The 23879-nt window shown below is 36.4% G+C and overlaps 1 protein-coding gene and 1 non-coding gene across 2 annotated transcripts in view; one reads left to right on the top strand and one right to left on the bottom strand.

Moving 5' to 3' along the window:
- The window catches only part of LRRC40 (leucine rich repeat containing 40), a 60288-nt gene that overhangs the window by 26048 nt on the left and 10361 nt on the right, over nucleotides 1–23879 (bottom strand). Inside the window, exons 4-9 of the mRNA XM_066268899.1 lie at nucleotides 23115–23244; nucleotides 18105–18228; nucleotides 17021–17163; nucleotides 14799–14971; nucleotides 8536–8623; nucleotides 8374–8419 (exon numbers count right to left, since the gene is read on the bottom strand). Of these exons, the coding sequence (XP_066124996.1) occupies nucleotides 8374–8419; nucleotides 8536–8623; nucleotides 14799–14971; nucleotides 17021–17163; nucleotides 18105–18228; nucleotides 23115–23244 (704 nt within the window). The remainder of the gene's footprint in view (nucleotides 1–8373; nucleotides 8420–8535; nucleotides 8624–14798; nucleotides 14972–17020; nucleotides 17164–18104; nucleotides 18229–23114; nucleotides 23245–23879) is intronic.
- Nucleotides 19717–19792, top strand: TRNAT-AGU (transfer RNA threonine (anticodon AGU)). Its single transcript has one exon. It is a non-coding gene; the product is annotated as a tRNA-Thr (tRNA).

Below are 23879 nucleotides of genomic sequence, written 5' to 3'. Positions count from 1 at the left end.
TAGCTACATGCAAAAGGATTAAATTGGGCCCATATCTCATACCACATGTAAAAATGAACTTAAGGCCCTGGCTGGGTGGCTTAGTAGATAAAGCGTTGACCTGACATGCCAGAGGTCACAAGTTTGACCCTGGCCAGGACACGTGGGAAAAGCAATCAATGACTATACAACTAAAAATGGAACTAAGTGAAATGAGTTGATGCTTCTCTCTCTTTTTCTCTATATACTTTCCCCTCTTTCCTCCCTTTCCCTTCTCTCTTTCAAATCAATGAAAAAAAATTTTTTTAATTAACTCAAAATTGCCTGACCAGATGGTGGCACAATGGATAGAGCACTGGCCTGGGATGCTGAGGACCCAGATTTGAAACCCCAAGGTCACCAGCTTGAGCGTGGGATCATAGACATGATCCTGTGGTCACTGACTTGAGCCCACAGATTGCTGGCCTGAAGCCCAAAGTTGCTGGTGTGAGCCTAAGGTCGCTGGCTTGATCAAGGGGTCACTGGCTCAGCTGGAGCCCCCTGGTCAAGGTAAATATGAAAAAGCAATCAATGAACAACTAAGGTGCCACAATTCTGAATTGATACTTCATATCTCTCTCCCTTCCAGTTTGTCTGTCTGTTTGTCCCTCTCTCTCTCTCTCTTGCATAAAAAACAACATAAAACAATAACACCAAAAAACCCTCAAAATAGATCAAAGACATAAATGTATAGCAAAAATATAAAAGCTAAAAGAAAGTACTCAGGCAAATCTTAATAAAATAGAATTCTGCAAAGGATGTTTAGATATGAGACCAAAAGATAAGCAAATAAATAAAAAAGATAAACTGACTTCATGAAAATTCAAAAAGACTTCTGTGTTTCAAAGGATACCATCAACAGAAATAAGACAACCCATAGTGGGTTAGAAGATATTTGCAGATCATATATCTGACATATGACTTATATCTAGACTGCATAGAGAACTATTATAGTTTGGCCTGGTCAGTGGCTGAGTGTGCCATTTGGAGCCCAAGGTCACTGGTTCAAGCCCCGATCAGGGCACATATGGGAAGCAATCACTGGCATAACGAAGTGAAACAATGAATTGGTGCTTCTCTCACTCCCTTCCTCTCTCAAAAATCAAAAAAACAAAACCAAAAAAAAACTATTATAATTCAATAATAAAAAGGTAAATAATCTAGTTAAAAATTGGGCAAGACATATGAAGAGACATTTTTCCAAAGATGTACAAATGACCAATAAGCACATGAAAAGATGCTTAACATCATTAGTAATCAGGGAAATGCAAATCAAATCCACAGTGAGATACTTCACATCCACTAGGATACCTGGAATCTGAAGGTCAGAAAACAAGCGTTGGTGAAGATATGGAAGAATCAAAACCCTCACACAATGCTGGTAAGAATATACAGTGGTACAGCTGTTTTATAAAACAGTCTGGTAGTGCTACAAGTGACAAAACAAAGTTACCATATGGCCCTGTAATTCTACTCCTAGAAATAAATGCAAGAGAAATAAAAACATATATTCAAACTAAAATGTATAAATATACAAATTTAAAAGAATAGAAATCATACAATGTCTGGTTTCAGATAATGTAATTAAACTAGAAATCAGTAACAGAAGGACAACTAGAAAATTCCAAAATACTGGCAATTAAATAACAGGTTTTCAAATAACAAATGACTCACAAAAGAAATCTAAAAAGAAATTTTGAAATATTTTGAACTACATGAAAATGAAAACACAACAAGATTTGTTGATTGAAGTAAAAGGAGTTTTCAGAAGGAAATCTGTAACACTGAATGCACATACTAACATAGACTTATAATCAATAATCAAAATTTCCACCTTAGAAAATTAGAAAAAGAAGAGCAAATTGAATGCAAAGTAAAGAGAAGAGCTAGAATAAGAAGTCGAGCAGAAATTGATAAAATTTAAAACAGGATATCAATAGAGAACATTGAAGAAAACAAAAACTGGTTCTTTGAAAAGATCAATAAAATTGTGCCTCTAAATCAGGCTAAGAAATAGAGATAGTACACTAATTATTTATATCAGAAATGAAAGAGGAAACATCACTACAGATCCCATGGAATGAAAATAATAAAGAAGTAATAAGAACAACATGCCCACTAATTTGATAATCTAGATGAAACAGACCAATACCCTTAAAGACACAATCTGCTAAACTCAAACAAGAAGACTCAGAAAAACTAAAACGCCATATCTATTACAAACACTGAATCAATAATTAATAACCTTCCAAACAGGTTCAGTGGTGAATTCTACCAAACATTTAAGGAACATATTACAGCAATATCAGAGGCTAGAAGCAGAAGGAGTACTTCCTAATTCATTTTACATGGCCATCATTATCCTAATGCCTGTCAAAAAGATTACAAGAAAACTGGAAAGCAGTATCTCTCATAAAAATACACGTAAAAATCTCACACAATACTAAATCTCAAACACAATACAAATATGGGTGCTAAAAAATATTACTAGTTTTCCTCCCATCTTCTAAGTTCTTCTCACTGGGCGAATAATCAAATTAACAGAGACAGATTAATAGGAGAAAATCAAATTTTAATACATGTGCAAGGGGTATTCACATTGGCACAAAAGTTCCAAAGATAAAAAGGCAACATTGGGTATATAAGACATTTTAGAAAAAAGAAAACTGGAGAACAACAGGGTCTTAGATTTCAGAAATGAGAATGGGCAATTTACAGGTCACTGAGGAAAAGCAGAATATATATGAAAGGAAAAGTTTTGCTAGGCAACTCAGGAACAACTGGACACAGGGTGTATCTAGCTACAGGCTTGGAGTCTTTCTCATTAATGCTAGGGTGAAGATATCCAAGGTAAGAAAGCCAGGGATCTCTTCTGTTTTTTTTTTTTTTAATATTTTTTGTTAATATTTTAAAACTCTTTCTAATAACAATCTAGTGTGTACCTCTTTTATTGTTCTGATTTAAGTATTTTTTAATCTTTATTTTATTATTATTTTTTTATTTATTCATATTTTTAGAGAGACAGGAGAGAGATTGTGTGTAAGAGAGAGAGAGAGAGAAGGAGGGAGGAGCAGGAAGCATCAACTCCCATATGAACCCTGACCAGGCAAGCCCAGGGTTTCGAACCAGCGACCTCAGCATTCCAGGTTGACGCTTTATCCACTGTGCCACCACAGGTCCAGGGATCTCTTCTTAAAGCAGGTTTCTTTGAATCTCTCTGGCAGGAAAGGAGGGAAGCTCCCTCGAGTATTGTTTTTTTTCTTCTTCTTCTTCTTTTCAAAGTGAAAAGAGGGGAGACAGAGAGGTTGGGGTATATGCCCCAACCAGGATCCACCAGGCAACTGCATCTGGAGCAGATGCTCTGCTCATCTGGGCCCATGCTTGAAATGCAGGTATTTTAGTGCCTGAGGCAGAGGCTCCACTGATCCATCCTCAGCAACCCCTCCCCCCTGGCAATGCGTACCTGGAGGGGGAAGGGTGGAGAAGCAGATGGTCACTTCTCCTGTGTGCCCTGACTGGGAATCAAACCTAGAACATCCACATGCTAAGTGGATTCTCTACCACTGAGTCAACCAGCCAAGATGTGTGAGTGTGTATGTGGTGGGGCATGGTGGACAGACAGGGACAGACAGACAGGAAGGGAGAAAGATGAAAAGCATCAACTCTTCATTGGGGCTCCTTAGCTGTTCATTAACTGCTTTCTCATATGTGCCTTGATGGAGGGAGGGGAGCTCAAGTCAAACCAGTGACCCCTTGATCAAGCCAGCAACCTTGGGCTCAAGCCAGTAAACTTTGGGCTTAAGCCAGCAACCATAAGGTCATATGTATGATCCCACACTCAAGCTGGCAACCCCGCTGCTCAAGCTGGCGACCCTGTGCTCAAAGTACTGAGCCCACGCTCAAGACCGCGACCTCGGGGTTTTGACTCTGGGACCAGCAGCATCCCAGGCAGCAGCTCTATCCATTGTACCACCACCTGGTAAGGCTGCAGATTGTTTCTTAAAATCAATTATTCCAAAAAGGCAGCTTCGGGGTGGCAAAACTTTTGTTCCCTTCACTAGCAAATCAAATCTAAAAAAGTATAAAATGACTAAATGGGATATAATGCAAGTATGAAAGGCTAGTTCAAGGCTCACAAGCCAGTTAATGTAATCCTTCACATAAACAGGCTAAAAAATAAAAATGTCATGGTCATATCAATAGATGCATAAAAAAGCATGTGACAAAATCCAACACCCATTCATGATAAGTGTGTGCGCGCGCGCACACACACGCTCAGTAGACTAGGAATAGAGGGTGAAGGGGACCAAAGTCTTACCACTGTAAAGCTGCTCTTTGGAATACTGATTTTAAGCTGGTATTAAGAAACAAGACTCAGATAAAAACCTTCGTCCTGTTAGTGTTGGAACAGCACCTGAATGTTACTGCCATTGCACCTCAGTTCAGCAATCTTGGTACTTGAGTTTTGGCTAAGTAAGAATTCAGTGCCAAGACTCAAATACAAGCAAAAGTTTATTTAGAAAGTCACAGAGGTAGAAGAAGTAAGCCCACTGGTCTGCCTGAGCTCAGGAAACAAGTCATAAAGGCAAAGGAAGAGCCCCTGCAGCTCAGGGGAAAAAGCAAAGAGAAATGCCTACGGGAAGTAAGGCCAAAATAGACATGGCGGAGAGAGAGGGAGAGAATGAGGGACAGTGAGAGGAGAGAACGAGAGCGAGCTGTGGGGAGGGAAGAAAGCGAGAGCGCTGTCTTTGATCAAAGATGACACAATCATCTAGGTAGAAAACATGAAGAATCAGCAAAAATACCTCCTGGAACTAAATAAGTGATTACAAAAAGTTGAGGATACAAGGTAAACATGCAAAAGGAAAATGCTTTCCTCTATATCAACAATAAATGAGTAGAATTTGAAATTAAAAACAATACAATTTACAATAGCACCTGAGAAATAAAATACTTAGGTATAAATCTAACAAAATACTATATGTAGAGAACTATCTGAGGAAAACTATAAAACTCTGATGAATAAAATGAAAGAACTAACAAGAGAAATTCCATGTTCATGGATTGAAAGACCCAATACTGTCAAGATCAGTTCTTCCCTACTTGATCTATAAATTCAGTACTATCCCAAAAAAATCCTATCCAAATTATTTTGTCAATATCAACAAACTGATTCTAAAGTTTATATGGAGAGGCAAAAGATCAGAATAGACAACACTATACTGAAGGAGAAGAACAATGTTAGTGGACTGACATTATCCAATTTCAACTTATTATAAAGTCATATTAATAGAGACACTGTGATAGTGGCAAAAGAACAGAAGTGAAAGCCCGTAAGTAAACCCCCCCCCAATATATAAATATAGTCAAGTGATCCCTGACAAATGAGCAAAGGCAATATAATGGAGCAAAGATACTGTTTTTCACAAATGGTATCAAAACAAGACATATACAAACAAACAAAATAACAACTTTAATAGTAATTGCCAAAACTTGGAAACAACTGAGATATCTTCTAGGAGGTGAATAAACTGTGGTACATCCAGGCAGTAAAATTTTATTCAGCATTAAGAATAAATGAGCTATCAAGCTATAAAAACATATGGAAAATACTTAAATATAAATTACTAAGTGAGGCCCTGGCTGGTTGGCTCAGTGGTAGAGCATCGGCCTGGCGTGCAGAAGTCCCGGGTTCGATTCCCAGCCAGGGCACAGAGGAGAAGCGCCCATCTGCTTCTCCACCCTTCCCCCTCTCCTTCCTCTCTGTCTCTCTCTTCCCCTCCCACAGCCAAGGCTCCATTGGAGCAAAGATGGCTCGGGCGCTGGGGATGGCTCCCTGGCCTCTACGTCAGGCGCTAGAGTGGCTCTGGTCGCAACAGAGCGACGCCCCGGATGGGCAGAGCATCGCCTCCTGGTGGGCTTGCCGGGTGATCCCGGTCGGGCACATGAGGGAGTCTGTCTGACTGCCTCCCCGTTTCCAGCTTCAGAAAAATACAAAAAAAAAAAAAAATTACTAAGTGAAAGAAGCCAATTTAAAAAGGTTACTAACTGTACGATTCCAATTATATGAGATTTTGGAAAGGGCAAAAACAAGGAGACAAGAGAAAGATCATTGGTTGCTAAGCATGGAGAGACAGATCACAGAGGATTTTTAGAGTGGTGAAAATACTTTGTATGATTATTAAAATAATGGTACACCACCAAGAGTGAACCATAAGATAACAGTGGACTTCGAATGATTCTGACATGTCAATGTAAGTTCATCACTGGGTAAAAAAAAGTACCATTGGGTGAGTGATATTGATACTGAGGAGGCTATACATGTGTGGGTTAGAAGATATATGTAAAATCTCTTTACCTTTCTCTCAATGTTTTGTAAACTTTAAACTACTCTTAAAAAATTACCTTAAAAATTTTTGATTATTCTGACATGACTTCTATTCATATTAGAATAAACAAGTTTTTCTATAGGAGAAAGCAAACCTGAAAAGAAAGGAAACTTTCTGGAAAGACCTTATTTTAATAATTTATTATAAGGCCAAGGCATAAAATAAAAATTACTGATGTATATGATTATTTATTTCACATATACTAATTGGTCATATGGTGCTAGGCGAGGTTGTGCATAACCAGTAGAGTTTTTGAGCTAAATTGACAGTTGCTGCACTTATCCACTAAGTTTTGGAGTGGTTTGGTGGTATTTGCTGCAATATACATACTTATTAGACAACAAATGTTTTTGCTCTAATCTTAATTCTCTAGTGTATACTATATACATTAAATAAAAATGGGATATATCATATCTATATAAGCCTGAGCAGGCAGTGGTACAGAGAGAACAGCCTGGGACTTAGAAGACCCAGGTTCAAAACCCCAAGGTCACCTGCTTGAGTGTGGGCTCATCAGGCTTAAGTGCGGGTTCACCAGCTTGAGCGTGGGGTTGCTGGCTTTAGCGTGGGATCATTAACATGACCCCATAGTCACTGGCTTGAGCCCAAAGTGCACTGGGTTGAAGCCCAAGGTTGATAGCTTAAGCAAGGGGTCACTGGCTCAGTCCCCAGGCAAGGCAGATAAGAGAAAACAATAATTGAACAACTAAAGTGCTGAAACGAAGAATCGATGCTTCTCATCTCTCTCCCTTCCTGCCTGCCTATCCCTATCTGTCCCTCTCTCTGTCTCTCTTGTTGGAAAAAATAAAGGGATATATAATAGTTTTAGTGAAGCATTAAAAATTAAATTTACATCCCTACCTGGGCAGCTTAGCATTGGTTAGAGCATTATCCCAATACACCAAGGTTTCAGGTTCAATCCCAGGTCAGGGTACATAACAGAATCAAGCAATGAATGCATAAATAAATGGAACAGCCAATCAATGTTTCTCTAACATCAATAAATAAATAAAAGAATTGTTTTTAATTTAATTCATAGAGCCTGACCAGTGGTAGAATAGTGAATAGAGCATCAACCTGGGACACTTATGCAACCTGGAACCCAGGTTCAAAACCCAAGGTCACACTAGCTTGAGCATGAGCTCATCCAGTGTAAGCAAAGGGTCGCCAGCTTGAGCATGGAATCAACTTGAAGCCCAAGGTCACTGGCTTGAACAAAAGGTCGCTAGCTCGAGGAAGGGGTCACTGGCTTGGCTGAAGGCCCCCTGTCAAGGCACATATGAGAAGCAATCATTGAACAAATAAAGTGCTGCTACTACAAGTTGATGACTTTCATCTCTCTCCCTTCCCCTCTCTCTAAAAATAAAATATTAAATTCATAGATTCATTTTCTCCTTTGACAAATGTTCATGCTAAATGAATATATACTGAAAAATGTGTTTTGTCTTTTCTTTTATCAGAACTTAGCAAATGCAGCAGATACTCAAATACCTGTTAATATACTTTCCAGTCAATGTGTGTGTATATATATATCCATGTATCTTATTATAATTATGTATCATATATATAAAACTCACACACTATATCACATATATAAGCGTGTGTGTGTGTGCGTGCGCGTGTGCGTGTGTGTATAAACTCCATATATTACACCATAAAAGTCAAATTTTGCTCCTTTCAAAGTTAAAGCACTGGTGCTTATTGAATCTTTCTTATTTTTTCTAATTGGTATACTACAACACACAAAACAATAGGTTAAAGACAGAATGATATTATTGTTGATTTAAGGATGTTTTTATAACTTCAATATACTTGTGGCCTATCTGGATTCAAAATTAGAGCCACACAAGCCAGAAAACATTTCCTCTACTTATCTATACCCAAAATACATGTAAATTTATGCACTATTAACGCTTCACTATATTTCATATTATCCTTCAATCTATAGAAGAAAAATTAAAAATACCTTTAATCTTGCTTCGTAAATATTTTAAAATTTCTTGGGTTCCTTTCTGAAAAGAGAAAGAGATGAACACATTTACTAAGATATATCTTAAAGTTTTATACATAAACACATATGTCTGAATTTTAAATTTAAAAATTGAAGCTGATTTCTAAATATGCTTACATTTATAATTTCTCTTCGAATGGTTCTCATAGGATTTCCTTCTAGTGCCAGGAATTTCAAATGAAGTTTTCCCAATGAATATGGCAGACTACAAAAGATTAAATCAATTTCAGGGAAACATTAAGATGAAGTATGGCCTGACCTGTGGCGGCGCAGTGGATAAAGCATCGACCTGGAAATGCTGAGGTCGCCGGTTCAAAACCCTGGGCTTGCCTGGTCAAGGCACATATGGGAGTTGATGCTTCCAGCTCCTCCTCCCTTCTCTCTCTCTCTCTCTGTCTCTCTCTCCTCTCTCTCCCTCTCTGTCTCTCTCTCTCCTCTAAAAATGAATAAAAAATTTTTTTTTAAATTTAAATTCTGATGATTAAAAAAAAAAAGATGAAGTATAATTCAACTAAACAGTTGAGTATCAAACTGACAACATATATATGTAACAAAGAAAACCCAAGCAATGCAGGCCTACAATACTTCCCTTTGAGGTAAATGCTGAACATGTAAAAGAAAAAAAAACCCAAAAAACAGATTTGTTTGAAATTGTCATACTGTGATTGCTAAAAAAAATGTGAGCTATAAAACATCTGCTATATTATATCCAGTGCTAAAATATGTTTAATATATAAATTTGAATTAATCACTGATTTAAATAGTCATCCTTGCTGATATTAAATATTTTAAATTTTCCCTTCAAGCAAGTAAACAAAATTCTTCCTAAAAAAAGACAAAACGATAATTTTTAATCACTCAATTCATATTTTCATTCCATGAGAAAGTCATTTTTATCTTCATCACACAAAATAACCTATTGAGACTGAATATCCAATCTCAAAATTAAGTATCCACAATATTATGTAGGCTTTGGTATAAGGATATCAAGATTCTTGCCCTTAAAAAGTCCTCAGTTCAACAAAGGAAAAAGTCATGTATATGGTTAACCAAAACACAGTAAATAGGAATTATCACATAAACTAGTACAGCCACTTTGGAAAGCAGTCTTTTAAAGTTAAGGATACACTTTTCATACAACTAAGCAATCCTACTCCTACAAATTTACCCAGAAGATGTAAAAACAATGTCCACACAGAGACTTTTACACGAATGTTCACAATAGCCAATAAACTGAAAATAATTTAAATGTCCATCAGCTAACTATTGAAGAGATGAGTAAATTCTGGTGTCGCTGTATAATGGATTAACATTCAATAATAAAAATGAATTGCTGATACAGACATCACCTGAATGAATTGCAAAGGCCTCATGCTACGTGAAAGAAGACAAACACAAAATTATATATTGTGTGATTAAATAGGCAAAACTACAGAGGCAAAGCACATCAGTAATTGCTAGAGTTGAGGTATTAAAAGGGGGTTGACTGCAAAGGGTATGAGGACATTTAAGGGAGACAGAAATGTTCTACATTGACTATGACAATCGTTACACAAACATACACATTTGTCAAAAATCATTAAATTGTATGCTTAAATTAGTGAATTCTATTGTATATAAATTATACACCAACAAATATATATGTAATAAAACAAACACTAAACCACAGAAATATAGAAATTAGCAATGGGGAGAAGGAAGTAGCAAATCCTAAAAACAGAAATGGGATTCCATCAGTCTGTGAGGCAGGAAAAGGGCATTTTTGAGTAAAGGAAAAAAATAAAGTCAGTACATTTATAGTTCAGTGTAGTGTGGTCTGAGAACAGCATACCTGTAGGAATGAAAGATGACATATAGAGAGAATAAAGTCTGACTGTGCGATGTCCTTGAACTTTATCCAAAAAAGACTGGACTTTATTTTGTAAGATATCAGTTCCCAATTGCCGAAAAATCAGAGGCATCAAAATCTCCTAGGAGATTGTTCAAGACAACAACAAAAAACCAATTCTACAATCCCATCATTATTAGATGTCCTGATTCTTAAGTGCATCAGAATTTGTACAGTAATCCCCCCTATCCTCGGTTTCACTTTGGAACATTTTAGTTACCTGTGGTCAACCCCCATCTGAAAATATTAAATGGATATTTCCAGAATTAATTCACAAGTGTTAAATTGTGCACTGTACTGAGTAGCATGATGCAGTCTCATGCAGTCCAACTCATTACCTCCTGAACAAGAACATCCCTTTGTCCTGTGCAGCCATGCTAACTGCACTCCCCACTGAAGACTGTTGGTAGCCGTCTGGGTTATCAGATCGACTGTCATATGACATGTCTGTGTTCAAGTAACCCTTATTTTACTTAATAACACCCTCAAATCATTCACATAACTTTATTACAGTATGTTGTTATAATTGTTTTATTATAGTTCAGTTATTGTTAATCTCTTACTGTACTTAATATAAATTAAACTTTATTATAGGTCTGCATAATAAACAGAAACTATCAATAAAGTTTGGTACTATCCAGTTTCAGGCATCCAGTAGGGATCTTGGAACATATCTCCAGCATATAAGATGTGGGGGGAAATACTGTATTTGTTTTTCTAAAAGCTTCTTAGTGATTCTGATGTATAGACATATTTGATAAAGTGTTATAATACAGAACCATCAAAGCTTTTTAGCAGAAGACCTGACTATTTTTATTTTATAAAATATATTCTGGTAGCAGTGTGAGGAATCAATATTTTGTTTAGAGGAGGTTGACCAGGTGGTGGCATAGTACAATAGATAGAGCGTCGGACTGGGACGCAGAGGACCCAGGTTAGAAACCCCAAGGTTGCCAGCTTGACGCAGGCTCATCTGGTTTGAGCAAAGCTCACCAGCTTGAACCTGAGATCTCTGGCTTGAGCAAGGGGTTATTCGGTGTGCTGTAGCCCCTGGTCAAGGCATATATGAGAAAGCAATCAATGAACAACTAATGTGCTGCAACGAAGACTTGATGCTTCTCATCTCTCTCACTTCCTGTCTCATCTGTACCTCTCTCTCTCTGTCACAAAAAAATTTTTTTTTGTTTAGAGGAGATTCTAGAGAAGTACAAAATGAAAAGAATTGTCTAATTAGAAAGAATTATCTAAGTAGAAAGAAACTAATATTTATTGCCATTATGTTCTAGGTTCAGTGATAGATATATATGTACCTTTTATCCAGATCTCTGAAAAAAGAGGAATATAGCAGAAATATTTCTACCAATTACTTTAACATTTTTATTATAGGTTTTGTTTTAAATATTTGCATTTCACTGCTTTTATACAGTAGCCAAAATAAAACTGCCATGTGGAAAAATTTATATGTCAATATTTCTAAGAGGCAAGAGATTATTACATTCACTAGTTGTAAGGCAAGCATTTTTAGGAATATCTAGGTCATTTATTAATTCTGTCAATATTAGAAGTGAAAATTATCTCTCTTCAAGCATTCAAATCTATGGCTAAGACATACCATATGCAATATGTACATTGCGAAAACAATTCTGATTTTTAAAAATAATTATTATAATATACAAATAGAAAAAAAATCAGCTTTACCTAACTTTTCACTTTGTATGAATAGTAAACCATTTTTGACCTCCAAACACAAAACCTCAGACATCTAACTGGTGTACAATCCTAAGTAAGTCTGAGTCATATTTTTTGTTTTCATAGAAATAATTCTATTTCTAAACACAGGGTAGGACAAACGTAGGTTTACAAGTGTTTGTATGGAATATAAATAGTAAATAATACAGGAATAGTGTTTTACATATTCACAACTAACGGTAAACCTACTTTGCCCTTCCCTGTACTAAGGTTCTAATCTATACCATTTTATGACTCTGCTCACTACCCTCCTCAGCGCCAACACAGGTCATGGATTCTAAACACTCATTCTAAGTCATTACGCCTCTCATCTCTCTCTTCTTTTCATTCTCATTGTCACCATAGTTTAGATCCTGTTGCATGTGAAATCTACATAGCCATCATGAAACTGCTCCTTAATGCTAAACATTTTTAGGTTAATCTAATAGTTTATTTAGATTTTCCACCTACAAAACCACTCCTATCCAATGTATCGCACCCATTATCACGAATTTATTTTTTAATGAGACCACAATAAAATAGGTTGTCCTGGCCGGTTGGCTCAGTGGTAGAGCATCAGCCTGGCGTGCAGGAGTCCCGGGTTTGATTCCCGGCCAGGGCACACGGGAGAGGCGCCCATCTGCTTCTCCACCCCTCCCCCTCTCCTTCCTCTCTGTCTCTCTCTTCCCCTCCCGCAGCAGAGGCTCCATTGGAGCAAAGTTTGCCGGGGCGCTGAGGATGGCTCCATGGCCTCTGCCTCAGGCACTAGAATGACTCTGGTTGCAGCAGAGCAATGTCTCAGATAGGCAGAGCATCGCCCACTGGTGGGCGTGCCAGGTGGATCCCGTTGGGCGCATGCAGGAGTCTGACTGCCTCCCCCTTTCCAACTTCAGAAAAATACAAAAAAAAAAAAATAGGTTCTGTACTTAACCTTTCAGTAGCTCTCCACTTTTTCAACTAATGAACACTGACTCTTCAGTTATTTCAAGGGCCTCTTCCACATGGCCTCAACTTATCCTTCAAGCCCTAAATTCTCACAAAATCTCTATTTGCACCTTATTCACTAGTTCAATTTGATTTCTCCCTGTTTTAATACATCCCTACAACTTCTGAACTTCCAAAACCTTGTTTGTATTTTCCTCCTTCCGAGTGATTCATTTTGACCACCTTACATGTGCACTTGAAAATTGTGGTCATCCTTTAAAGATCACTGGGTGGAACTAGAATGAAGCGTGCCTGTATGTTCTTAAGTTCTGTGCCCTAGGCAATCAGCTTGCCTCACCCTAATCCAGGTGTGGACAACAGTTTTTGCCCCCTGGCCAGATTAGAAAGAAAATCCCCCCCACCAGACGAAATATTAAAATTAAAAAATGTTAACTACATAAACGATTCATTTAAGTAAACAAAATTTTATTACATAATTTGTTTGAATGTGAGAGAAAAAAATTTTAATATACAATTTTATTTTAATAAAAAAATATTTTAATAAAAATATAATTACATACTGTATAAATATCCAAACTGTATCAGTCAATTGAAACAATATTTAATTAACAGAATGAGTTTGAAGGGGTTCTATCGCAAATAAAACAGTTATTTCCTTTTACAAACAGCCTGGACACGTTTTCAGTTATCAACTGCAGCTATTGTCTATGCTACAATGCCACTTGATTCAGCCCCCTTGACCACAAAAATAACAAATTGTTTGACCTTGGGTGCACACTGGCAAACTCCGCCTAAAAGAATGTGGGTTTCACATCGCCGCTACACATCAAACAGTTCGTATCAAATATAGATGAGTATAAAAGTTGTAAATCTTTATAATGAAATTTTTTAAAAAAATAAAGAAGTATCACGAATCCATTCGACCAATTATTGGAAGTTAACCCTAGATTAGTCACACGTGGAATTCTTTTCCTGCGTATCACTATCTTCTTAAATATCTCGATTTCCAATAATCAAAGACACTTCTGCTTCTGAGTAGCTGAGATTTTAAAGTAGCGGAGAATATTAAAAATTTAATCGCAGGCTACATAAACTCATTATGTGGGCTGGATCTGGCCCGCGGGCCGTATGTTGGCCATGTCTGCCCTAATCCCAATCCTAAAGATCATCTAAAAATGTTGTTTCTCCCACAAACTTTACCCTGATACCTCTCAATAAATTGTAATTCCTGTATCTCTTTCAAGCCCGCAATGTATACCTTTCTTATGGCTCTACATTCATTTAACAAACTCAGCAAATATTTATCAGGCGTTTTCTAGGTATCCGGGCACTGATCCAGCAGTTAGAACAGTGAGGAAAACGATCAAAGTGCAGCCTTCTGAGTATTTACATTCACCAGGTCAGAGTAACTTGTAAATACATTCACATTCAGCTTGTTGCCAAGGACAAAATCTAATTACTCTTTGCAGGTCTGTACATGATACCTGTTTAATATATATTTATAAAAAAAAGATCTCTACATGCTTTTTTAAAAAAAATATATTTTATTTTTATTCATTTTAGAGAGGGGAGGGGGACAAGAGGGTGAGAGAGAAAAAGAAAAAAGGGGGAGAGGAGCAGGAAGCATCAACTCCTATATGTGCCTTGACCAGAAAAGCCTGGGGTTTTGAACCGACTACCTCAGCATCCTAGGTCAAAGCTTTATCTACTGTGCCACCACAGGTCAGGCTCTACATGGATTTTTTTTAGAAATATTTTAACATGTAAATTATGACCAAATACAGACATGATTTCTTATTCATTTGATCTTTAAACTTACCTACTAATATCATTGTTGCTTAGGTCAAGCCTTTCCAATGACTGTAGTAGTGTAATTTCATCTGGAACAGATTTTAACTTGTTATCCCGCAGGTCTAGCACAAGGATAGAATGTAGATGCTTAAGATGTTCTGCTCCTAACATTTCAATTTGGTTTTCACCTAAGTGTAATTCCTACAAAACCAAAGATTAATCATGTATATTTCTGTATTCAATATCATACTACATAATAAAGATGAAATTGAAATGTTAATTTCAAATCACTGAAGAGCACATGGAAAAAACTTTCTAGTTACTAAGGAGCTTAAATTTTCAATTATGTTTAAGCTATCTTACAGCTAAAGAAAAATGAATAAGAAATGTTTCAAAATTTTTCTAGTAATTTAAAAATAATTAAAGGTTTAACTTGGTACAAAGTTCAGTTTATAAAACCAAAAAAGAGAAATGATTTAGTAGTTACATTTATAAATTTAATAAAAATACATATCCAAGAACAATAATGATGATGGATCAAAGTTTTAAAACAAATCAGCGTAAGTTAAAAAAGTTACTTACCATTTTCATTAATGAGCATTATATAAACTTATAAATTTTCTATGAACAGAACCTACAATTATCAGATAAATAAGTAATCTTTTTTAATCTTTTTTTTTTCCTTTTTTTCTTTATTCATTTTTAGAGAGGAGAGAGAGAGGGAGAGAGAGAAAGACAGACAGAGAGAGAAGGGGGAAAGAGCTGGAAGTATCAACTCCCATATGTGCCTTGACCAGGCAAGCCCAGGGTTTCGAACCGGCGACCTCAGCATTTCCAGGTCAACGCATTATCCACTGCGCCACCACAAGTCTAAGTAATCTTATAAATTATAACTTTTTCATTTCTAATTCTGTCAGCATCCTGCATAAAAGAAACTCTTTTTAACACTAAGGCATAAAAGTATACACATAAAAAGGAAAGCAAAGTACAGCAAATTTAAAAGACAATGTTAATGCTTAATACTTAAAAACAAAAGAAAATAATTAATTTTTAATAGGCCTGATTACGATAAAGCAACCATGAGAGGTGGCAGCTTAAAGAAATAAATACTGTAGGCCCTGGCCGGTTGGCTCAGCAGTAGAGCGTCGGCCTGGCGTGCGGGCAACCCGGGTTCGATTCCCAGCCAGGGCACATAGGAGAGGCGCCCATTTGCTTCTCCACATCGCCCCCCCCCTCCTTCCTCTCTGTCTCTCTCTTCCCCTCCCGCAGCCAAGGCTCCATTGGAGCAAAGATGGCCCGGGTGCTGGGGATGGCTCCATGGCCTCTGCCCCAGGCACTAGAGTGGCTCTGGTCGTGGCAGAGCGACGCCCCGGAGGGGCAGAGCATTGCCCCCTGGTGGGTAGAGCATCACCACTGGTGGGCGCGCCGGGTGATCCCGGTCGGGCGCATGCGGGAGTCTGACTGTCTCTCCCTGTTTCTGGCAGTAAAAAAAATTAAAAAAAAAAAAAAAAAAAAAGAAGAAGAAGAAGAAATAAATACAGTATTTTATTAAATATTTTAACATGCCATTTGGTTCAGAATTTTTTTTCTTATTTTCCTCCTTAAAACCCTAGGTGTGTCTTATGGTCAGGTGTGTTTTGTACCTACTCTTCCCTGGGATTCTGGTAGTCCAGCTCTCCTACAGTATGGCTCCACCTTAGCATGTTAGCCTCATCATTTACTACTTCTCCAGTGATAAACTACTCACCAGATAAAATGGACAAATTTCTTTCTTTTAAGTTGATTATTTTTTAAAAATCCATTATTAATAATACCATTAATGTATTTAGTCATATTAAAATTCTGACAATTGCCTGACCTATGGTGGCGCAGTGGATAAAGCATCGACCTGGAAGTGCTGAGGTCGCCGGTTCAAAACCCTGGGCTTGCCTGGTCAAGGTACATATGGGAGTTGATGCTTCCTGCTCCTCCCCCCTTCTCAATCTCTGTATCTCTCTCTTCTCTCTCTCTCTCTCCTTTCTAAAATGAATAAATAAAGTAAAAATAAAATCCAAGTCTTAAACTCTTAAAAAAAATTTGTAAAAAAAAAACAAACAAAAAAACAAAACAAAAAAAAAATTCTGACAATTGTTTATATAGGAAAAACATAGCACTTATATATATTTCCATGTAAAAATAATATTAAAATTTTCATTTTCAATATTAACTTTAGGAAACTATATACTTATTTAATAATCAACTAAATAGTACCTTTAATAATTTACAAGAAAGAAATTCTGGTAAAAAACATAATTTATTCCTCCGCAAATAAAGCAATTCTAATGATTCCATGCCAGTCAATTCAGGAGGGATAGTTTCCAAGAGATTTGAATTACAATCCAAATGCTTTAATCCTGCAAAACACATTTAATAAAAAATAAAATTATTTTAATAGTGAAAAAATAGTGGTCTATAATTACAGGTACATTTAGAAAATGTATTCATAAACGTAATTGTAAGAACCTAAGTATCTGTGCTGTTGTATACTACTGTAATAATCAGGAATCCTAAAATAACACTAAATTAAATAAAAATAAAAGATTTTTTACATTTAATTATAAAGATAATATTAAAATTGTTTAATAAAAGTTCACGTCATCATTGTAACAGATTTTAAAAAACAAAGTACTTTGGCATCTCAAGATATTTCCACTCAACTTATGAAAAACGGTCGAGACAAACAGTTTTAACTATTGATATCACAAGGCTCCCCTAAAATATCAACTCGATTTATGCAGATTTAACTTATGAATTCCTATTATAAATGACAAATAACTATTCATCTAAAGTAAAACACACTATTTTATAAATTCACCCCAAAATGATCTATAATCAACCATACAGAATTTAGGCAAAACTAGACTATCTCTTATCATTAATTATGAACCATAAGTATGAACCATATTAATGATGAACCATAGGTTAGAGGTAGAAACACCTACAAAAGGGGACTAACCTCTTAGTAAATGCTGAATGAATGAGTGAAAATACAGCAAAGCTCAAAAACTTAATTTCTCAGGTATAAAATTTTATCACAATAAAAAATTTATCACAATTTATAGTAATATTTTATTTTCCTATTTTTGATTTGCCAAAGTATCTTTTCCATGTTAATTATTTGGGAAGTAGCTAAATAATAATGATCTGGAGATAATCTGACTAGTTGCTATTGTTTGCTTTTACCATTATAAAATCTATTATTTTACTTCTCTACAACTAACTATATTAAAATTTACTTGTTTAAATGTAAGTTGCACCAACTTCAAATTACATATTTTTTAGAACAGAGATTTACTTTTCATTCCACTTATTTCTGCTGGCAAATTCTTCAGTTGATTACTGGAAAGATTGAGTCGCAACAGGGTGGAGAGAGAAGAAAAACTAGCAGGAACCGTTGTAAGACGATTATTCGAAAGATCCTTTAAAAACAGAACGACAGAATGAATGAGTACATAAAAAAATAATATATTATCCCTAGAGGGTACTTCAGAATTTTGCAAGAATTGAAACTTTATTTTAAAAAAACCCTATATCCGAGGTGCTACGTTTTGTAACCCTCATTTACTGACAATTTCACAAATCGCCATTCGTTACCTCAGTGCTCTGTGGACCCGCTACATACCAATAACGTAGCAGAGAGAAATTAGAATGAATTCTGAATTAAGGAATAGTTTACATGATTTATTAATACTAAATCATGCATGCTATATTATATATCCTGTTTTCAATGTAAAAAATCCATTTGTTTATCCAATATGTATTTAATACCTGTGATAAACTGGGCAAACTCTATGGATAAACTATAATATAAAATGGAAAAAAATTTTGAAAAAGTGAAAAAAAAATTCATTATAAAAAATAAAGCTGAAAATATGGCCATTTTAATATTTGAGGAAAAAATATTCCCTGTTGATTTTCTGATGATCTCAGCAGTCTGCTTTGACTAAGTCCAGAAGCCTATTACACTACTGTTCATTCATTCAAAATTGCTTAACTTTTATACTTCGATGTTTAAGTCATTGTTTCTGTTATTTCTTTCAACAGTTATGAGGTAATTTTTTTGAAACCCCTTTAAGAGACAAGGTTATATGCCTGACCAGGCAGTGGCGCAATGGATAGAGCGTTTAACTGGGATGCAGAGGACCCAAGTTCAAAACCTCAAGGTCGCCACTTCAGTGTGGGCTCACCAGCTTGAGCGTGGGCTCACCAGCTTGAGCATGGGGTCGCTGGCTTGAGCGTGGGATAATAGACATGAATGCATGGTCGCTGGCTTGACTCCAAAGATGACTGGCTTGAAGACCAAGGTCTCTAGCTTGAATCCAAGATCCCTGGCTCAAACCCAAGTTTACTGGCTTGAAGCCCAAGGTTGCTGGCTTGAGCAAGGGGTCACTTGCTCTGTTGTAGCCTCTCACCCCCGTCAAGGCACATATGAGAAAGCAATCAATGAATAACTAAGGTGCTGCTACGAAAAATTGATGCTTCTTATCTCTCTCCCTTCCTGTCTGTTTGTCCCTCTCTCTGTCTCTCTCTGTCACAAAACAACAACAAAAACAATGTTATAAATCAGATTAATTCTTATATTTGAATTTGGTGTAAGTCCTTTACTAGCTATCAGCAAACTATTAGGTAGGACCAGTAGTAACAATAAATAGGAAATAACTTAAAGGAAATGCGCTCTGAAGACTTTTAATTGCATTGTATAACTCTAAATAAATATGATTAGAAAATGTAAAAATGCCAGACCAGCATTTAAAAGAATATATACTATTATATTGTAAACAACATTTAATAACATATTATCATAATCTACAACATATAACATACTAGTCTTCAACATCAATACTCTAATCTCTATGAATTAACAGGTTACTAATAAATATTGTATAAAATTAAAAGTTGCTGACACTGCCCTGGCCGGTTGGCTCAGCGGTAGAGCGTCGGCCTAGTGTGCGGAGGACCCGGGTTCGATTCCCGGCCAGGGCACATAGGAGAAGCGCCCATTTGCTTCTCCACCCCTCCGCCGCGCTTTCCTCTCTGTCTCTATCTTCCCCTCCCGCAGCCAAGGCTCCATTGGAGCAAAGATGGCCCGGGCGCTGGGCATGGCTCTGTGGCCTCTGCCTCAGGCGCTAGAGTGGCTCTGGTCGCAACATGGCGACGCCCAGGATGGGCAGAGCATCGCCCCCTGGGGGGCAGAGCACCGCCCCTGATGGGCGTGCCGGGTGGATCCCGGTCGGGTGCATGCGGGAGTCTGTCTGACTGTCTCTCCCTGTTTCCAGCTTCAGAAAAATGAAAAAAAAAAAAAAAAAAAAAAAAAAAAAAGTTGCTGACACTAATGCAATGTAGTATTCTGGATTGTATCCTGAAACAAAAAAAAAAGAACATTACCTCTTATTATTTGAGGCAAATTCTGAAATACAGAAAAGAAGAAAACAATATTAATAGTCTCACTACCCTGAATGATGAGGAACATGTGAGTATATTCCCTTCCGGTTGTTACTGTAAAATGTGTCCTTGTGGAGCTGAACTTTAACTAAAATACTATGTAGTATAGCATTTATTTTAAAAATTTAATATTTTGTCATAATTATTTCCCTGCAACATTAAAACTTGTTATAAATAAAATTTATATAATTACATAATATTTAAAAAGAGAGCATTAGTAAAAAAAACTGGGAAAATCTAATAAAATCTATAGTTTAGTTAGTAATATTGTACCAAAGTTAATTTCTTACTTTTTACAAATGTCCCAGGATTATGCAAAATGTTAACACTAAGGAAACCTGGGTGAAGCAAATATAGAAACTCTGTACTATCTTTACATTTCCATAAACCTAAAATTATTGCAAAATAAAAAGCTTAAAAGTTTCTATTAGAGAAAATATAGTAATTCACAAAATTATTTTAAAGAATCCATTATCAGCAAATTACTAGTAAAGTTAAACATTTAACTACTGTAGTTAATAATTAAATTAGATGTAAAATACAAGCACGTTGAATATAAATTAATCAGTACTTATGCTGCCAATTCTTCAATAAATATTTATTTAGTACCATTATGCTAAGTAGTTTTTACATAACTAAGAAATGTTACTAGTGTAAATTACTACAGATGATTATACTTTTAATGTTTTAATATATTATTGCTCATATCATGGGTTAGTTGATAGTGAGTCTTTAAAAACACAATGCTCGCCCTGGCCGGTTGGCTCAGCGGTAGAGCGTCGGCCTAGCGTGCGGAGGACCCGGGTTCGATTCCCGGCCAGGGCACACAGGAGAAGCGCCCATTTGCTTCTCCACCCCTCCGCCGTGCTTTCCTCTCTGTCTCTATCTTCCCCTCCCACAGCCAAGGCTCCATTGGAGCAGAGATGGCCCGGGCGCTGGGGATGGCTCTGTGGCCTCTGCCTCAGGCGCTAGAGTGGCTCTGGTCGCAATATGGCGATGCCCAGGATGGGCAGAGCATCGCCCCCTGGTGAGCAGAGCGTTGCCCCTGGTGGGCGTGCCGGGTGGATCCCGGTTGGGCGCATGCGGGAGTCTGTCTGACTGTCTCTCCCCGTTTCCAGCTTCAGAAAAATGAAAAAATGAAAAGAAAAAAAAAAAAAAAAACAAAAAAAAAACACAATGCTCAACTAAAACATCCTTTGCTACCTGTAATCCCTAAGGGGAAATAACTGGGAACTGCTGTGGTTTATTAGAAAGTCTCCTTCTTACTGTAGAATCTTGAACAAAAAAATTCAATTGCTACCCTTTGTCATCAAATTTTTAAAAATCTGATAGTTCCCTCCTTTGCCATTTGTTTTATGCCTTTTACTTTCCAAATCTTCTCTCTAATCTAAACAGATTTACAGAGATACTAAAGAAATGGTTGATGAGACTATGCATATTTCAAACACTACAGCAGATAAAGGAAAATATCAAGAAGGATATACTTACAGAAAAAAATAGAGGTAAAAGAAATAATTGTTCCTTTAATAAAAAAATAAACTTTGGCCCTAGCTGGTTAGCTCAGTAGTAGAGTGTCAGCCCAGCGTATGGATGTCCCTGGTTAAATTCCTGGTCAGGACACACAGGAGAAGTGTCCATCTGCTTCTCCACCCCTCCCCCTCTCACTATTCTCTCTCTCTCTCTCTCTCTCTCTCTCTCTCTCTCTCTCTTCCCTCCATCCTGCAGCCATGGCTGGATTGGAGCAAGCTGGCCCAGGTGCTAAGGATGGCTCCATGGCCTCAGCCTCAGGCACTAAAGAAGAGCTCTGCGGCTGAGCAACAAAGCAACATCCAAGATGGGCAGAGAATCACTCCCTAGTGGGCTTGCTGGTCAGGGCGCAAGCAGGAGTCTCTCTTTGCCTCCCCTTTTATCACTGAATAAAAAAATAAATATAAAGTAAAAAAAAATTTTTTTTGAGGCTAAAATGACATAAATGAGTTTTCCAAATATGTAATAGGAACAAGAACAAAAGTATAATATTAAATAACTATGTAGAGTAGATATTATTAGAACATCTGATTTAATATACTTAAAGTCTTTCAGATAAGATATCTCACATTGGAATGTTACTCCTTCAGTGGTAAAGTAGAAAAAAAAGTACACTTTGGAGTCAAAGTATCTTATGTTAAAATCCAGCATTCCTTAATTATTAGTTGAATGGCTTCCCATTAGTTACTTTTTTATAAGCCTAGTTTCTTAGTTTCTTTCTGAATTAGGGGATAAAACTATCTACCTCACCTATGTAAAGTATAAAACAAAGAGTCTATTGTTTTTATAATAATAATATGATTAAAATTGTATTTATATTCCTTTACAGTTATTTCTATTTAAGATGTGACACAGATATAATAAAAATTTTGCCAGATTATGAGGCCAATTTTAAAAAATAGAGGAAAAAATAAAAAATAGAGAAGAAAAAGCAGGCCTGAAAGGGATTATCTAGGTGCTCAGAGGAGCACTCAGAGGGCAGAAAAGCTACAGGGCCTATAAAGAGGAAGTGAAATGGGGATAGAAAAGGGAATTGGTCTATGCTAAAGACACCTTTCCTCTAATTTGCTAAACCATAAAAGCCTCTGAATAACAAAGTGATCCTTATCACCCCTTTCCCAAACTCTATTCCCACATTAAAGCCTAAGTGATGTCATAAGAAAACACAGAAAAATACACATTTACAATTACTAATTTAATAATCTAATTGAGATGCATTGTTTTTGGTAACCTATCATATAATCAGTTGCCCTTTTTCTCATGATTTCAATCATCCAAATTCTCAGCCTAACCAAAAGTCCTATAAGCCCCAAATTATATAAAAACAATGACATACCAAATCTTCTAAATTGGAAAGTTGCTCAAATCCCTCTGGTATGCAAGTTAATTCATTATGCTGGAGATACAGGCCCTTCAGGTTTCTTAGATGTGTAATTTCTTCAGGGAGTATCTTCAGTTTGTTATGACTATTAATTAATAAAATAAATGCTGAATAATTTGTTGACAACATATTAAATATTTATTTTTTATGCTAACCAACTACATGAGCTCATTAAAAATATGAAATATAGCTACTAATTTTAAATGGTTATCAAATTTCACATCCTAAAAGTATACACACAGTAAAATAGTAATCTAAAGTAATCAAATTGAGGATTTCAAAGAAAACAATAAAGAAAGTTTTTAACCACATAAATAATTTGAAAACTTTTCATTGCTTCCTTATAATAAACTCTTAATTTTACATATAACGTGAAAGATACAATAGACTCTCAATATTTTACAATTTTGATATGATATGCACACATACACTACAATGGACTCACATCTTATATGGCATTATAATTTAAACAGCACTCAAGACAAAAATAGCTATTTCTGGCTGAGGGCCAAACATGTCCCATTTGAACATAATATGAAACTCCATTCTTTGTATTTAGTTTTAACTTTTCAGTTCAGTCCTTCTTTAGAGCTATTTAACTTATTGAAGTCACTGAGGATAATACACTCCCTAATAATTAAGAGACGACTTAACTGGTTCCCAGATTTATCTCAACTACTCACTTAGGAATTCTACTCTATTTCCATGCCATATACAATT

The sequence above is a fragment of the Saccopteryx bilineata genome, chromosome 3, assembly GCF_036850765.1.
Source record: "Saccopteryx bilineata isolate mSacBil1 chromosome 3, mSacBil1_pri_phased_curated, whole genome shotgun sequence".
Lineage (NCBI taxonomy): Eukaryota > Metazoa > Chordata > Mammalia > Chiroptera > Emballonuridae > Saccopteryx > Saccopteryx bilineata.
This window is presented reverse-complemented; position numbering and strand designations above follow the sequence as displayed.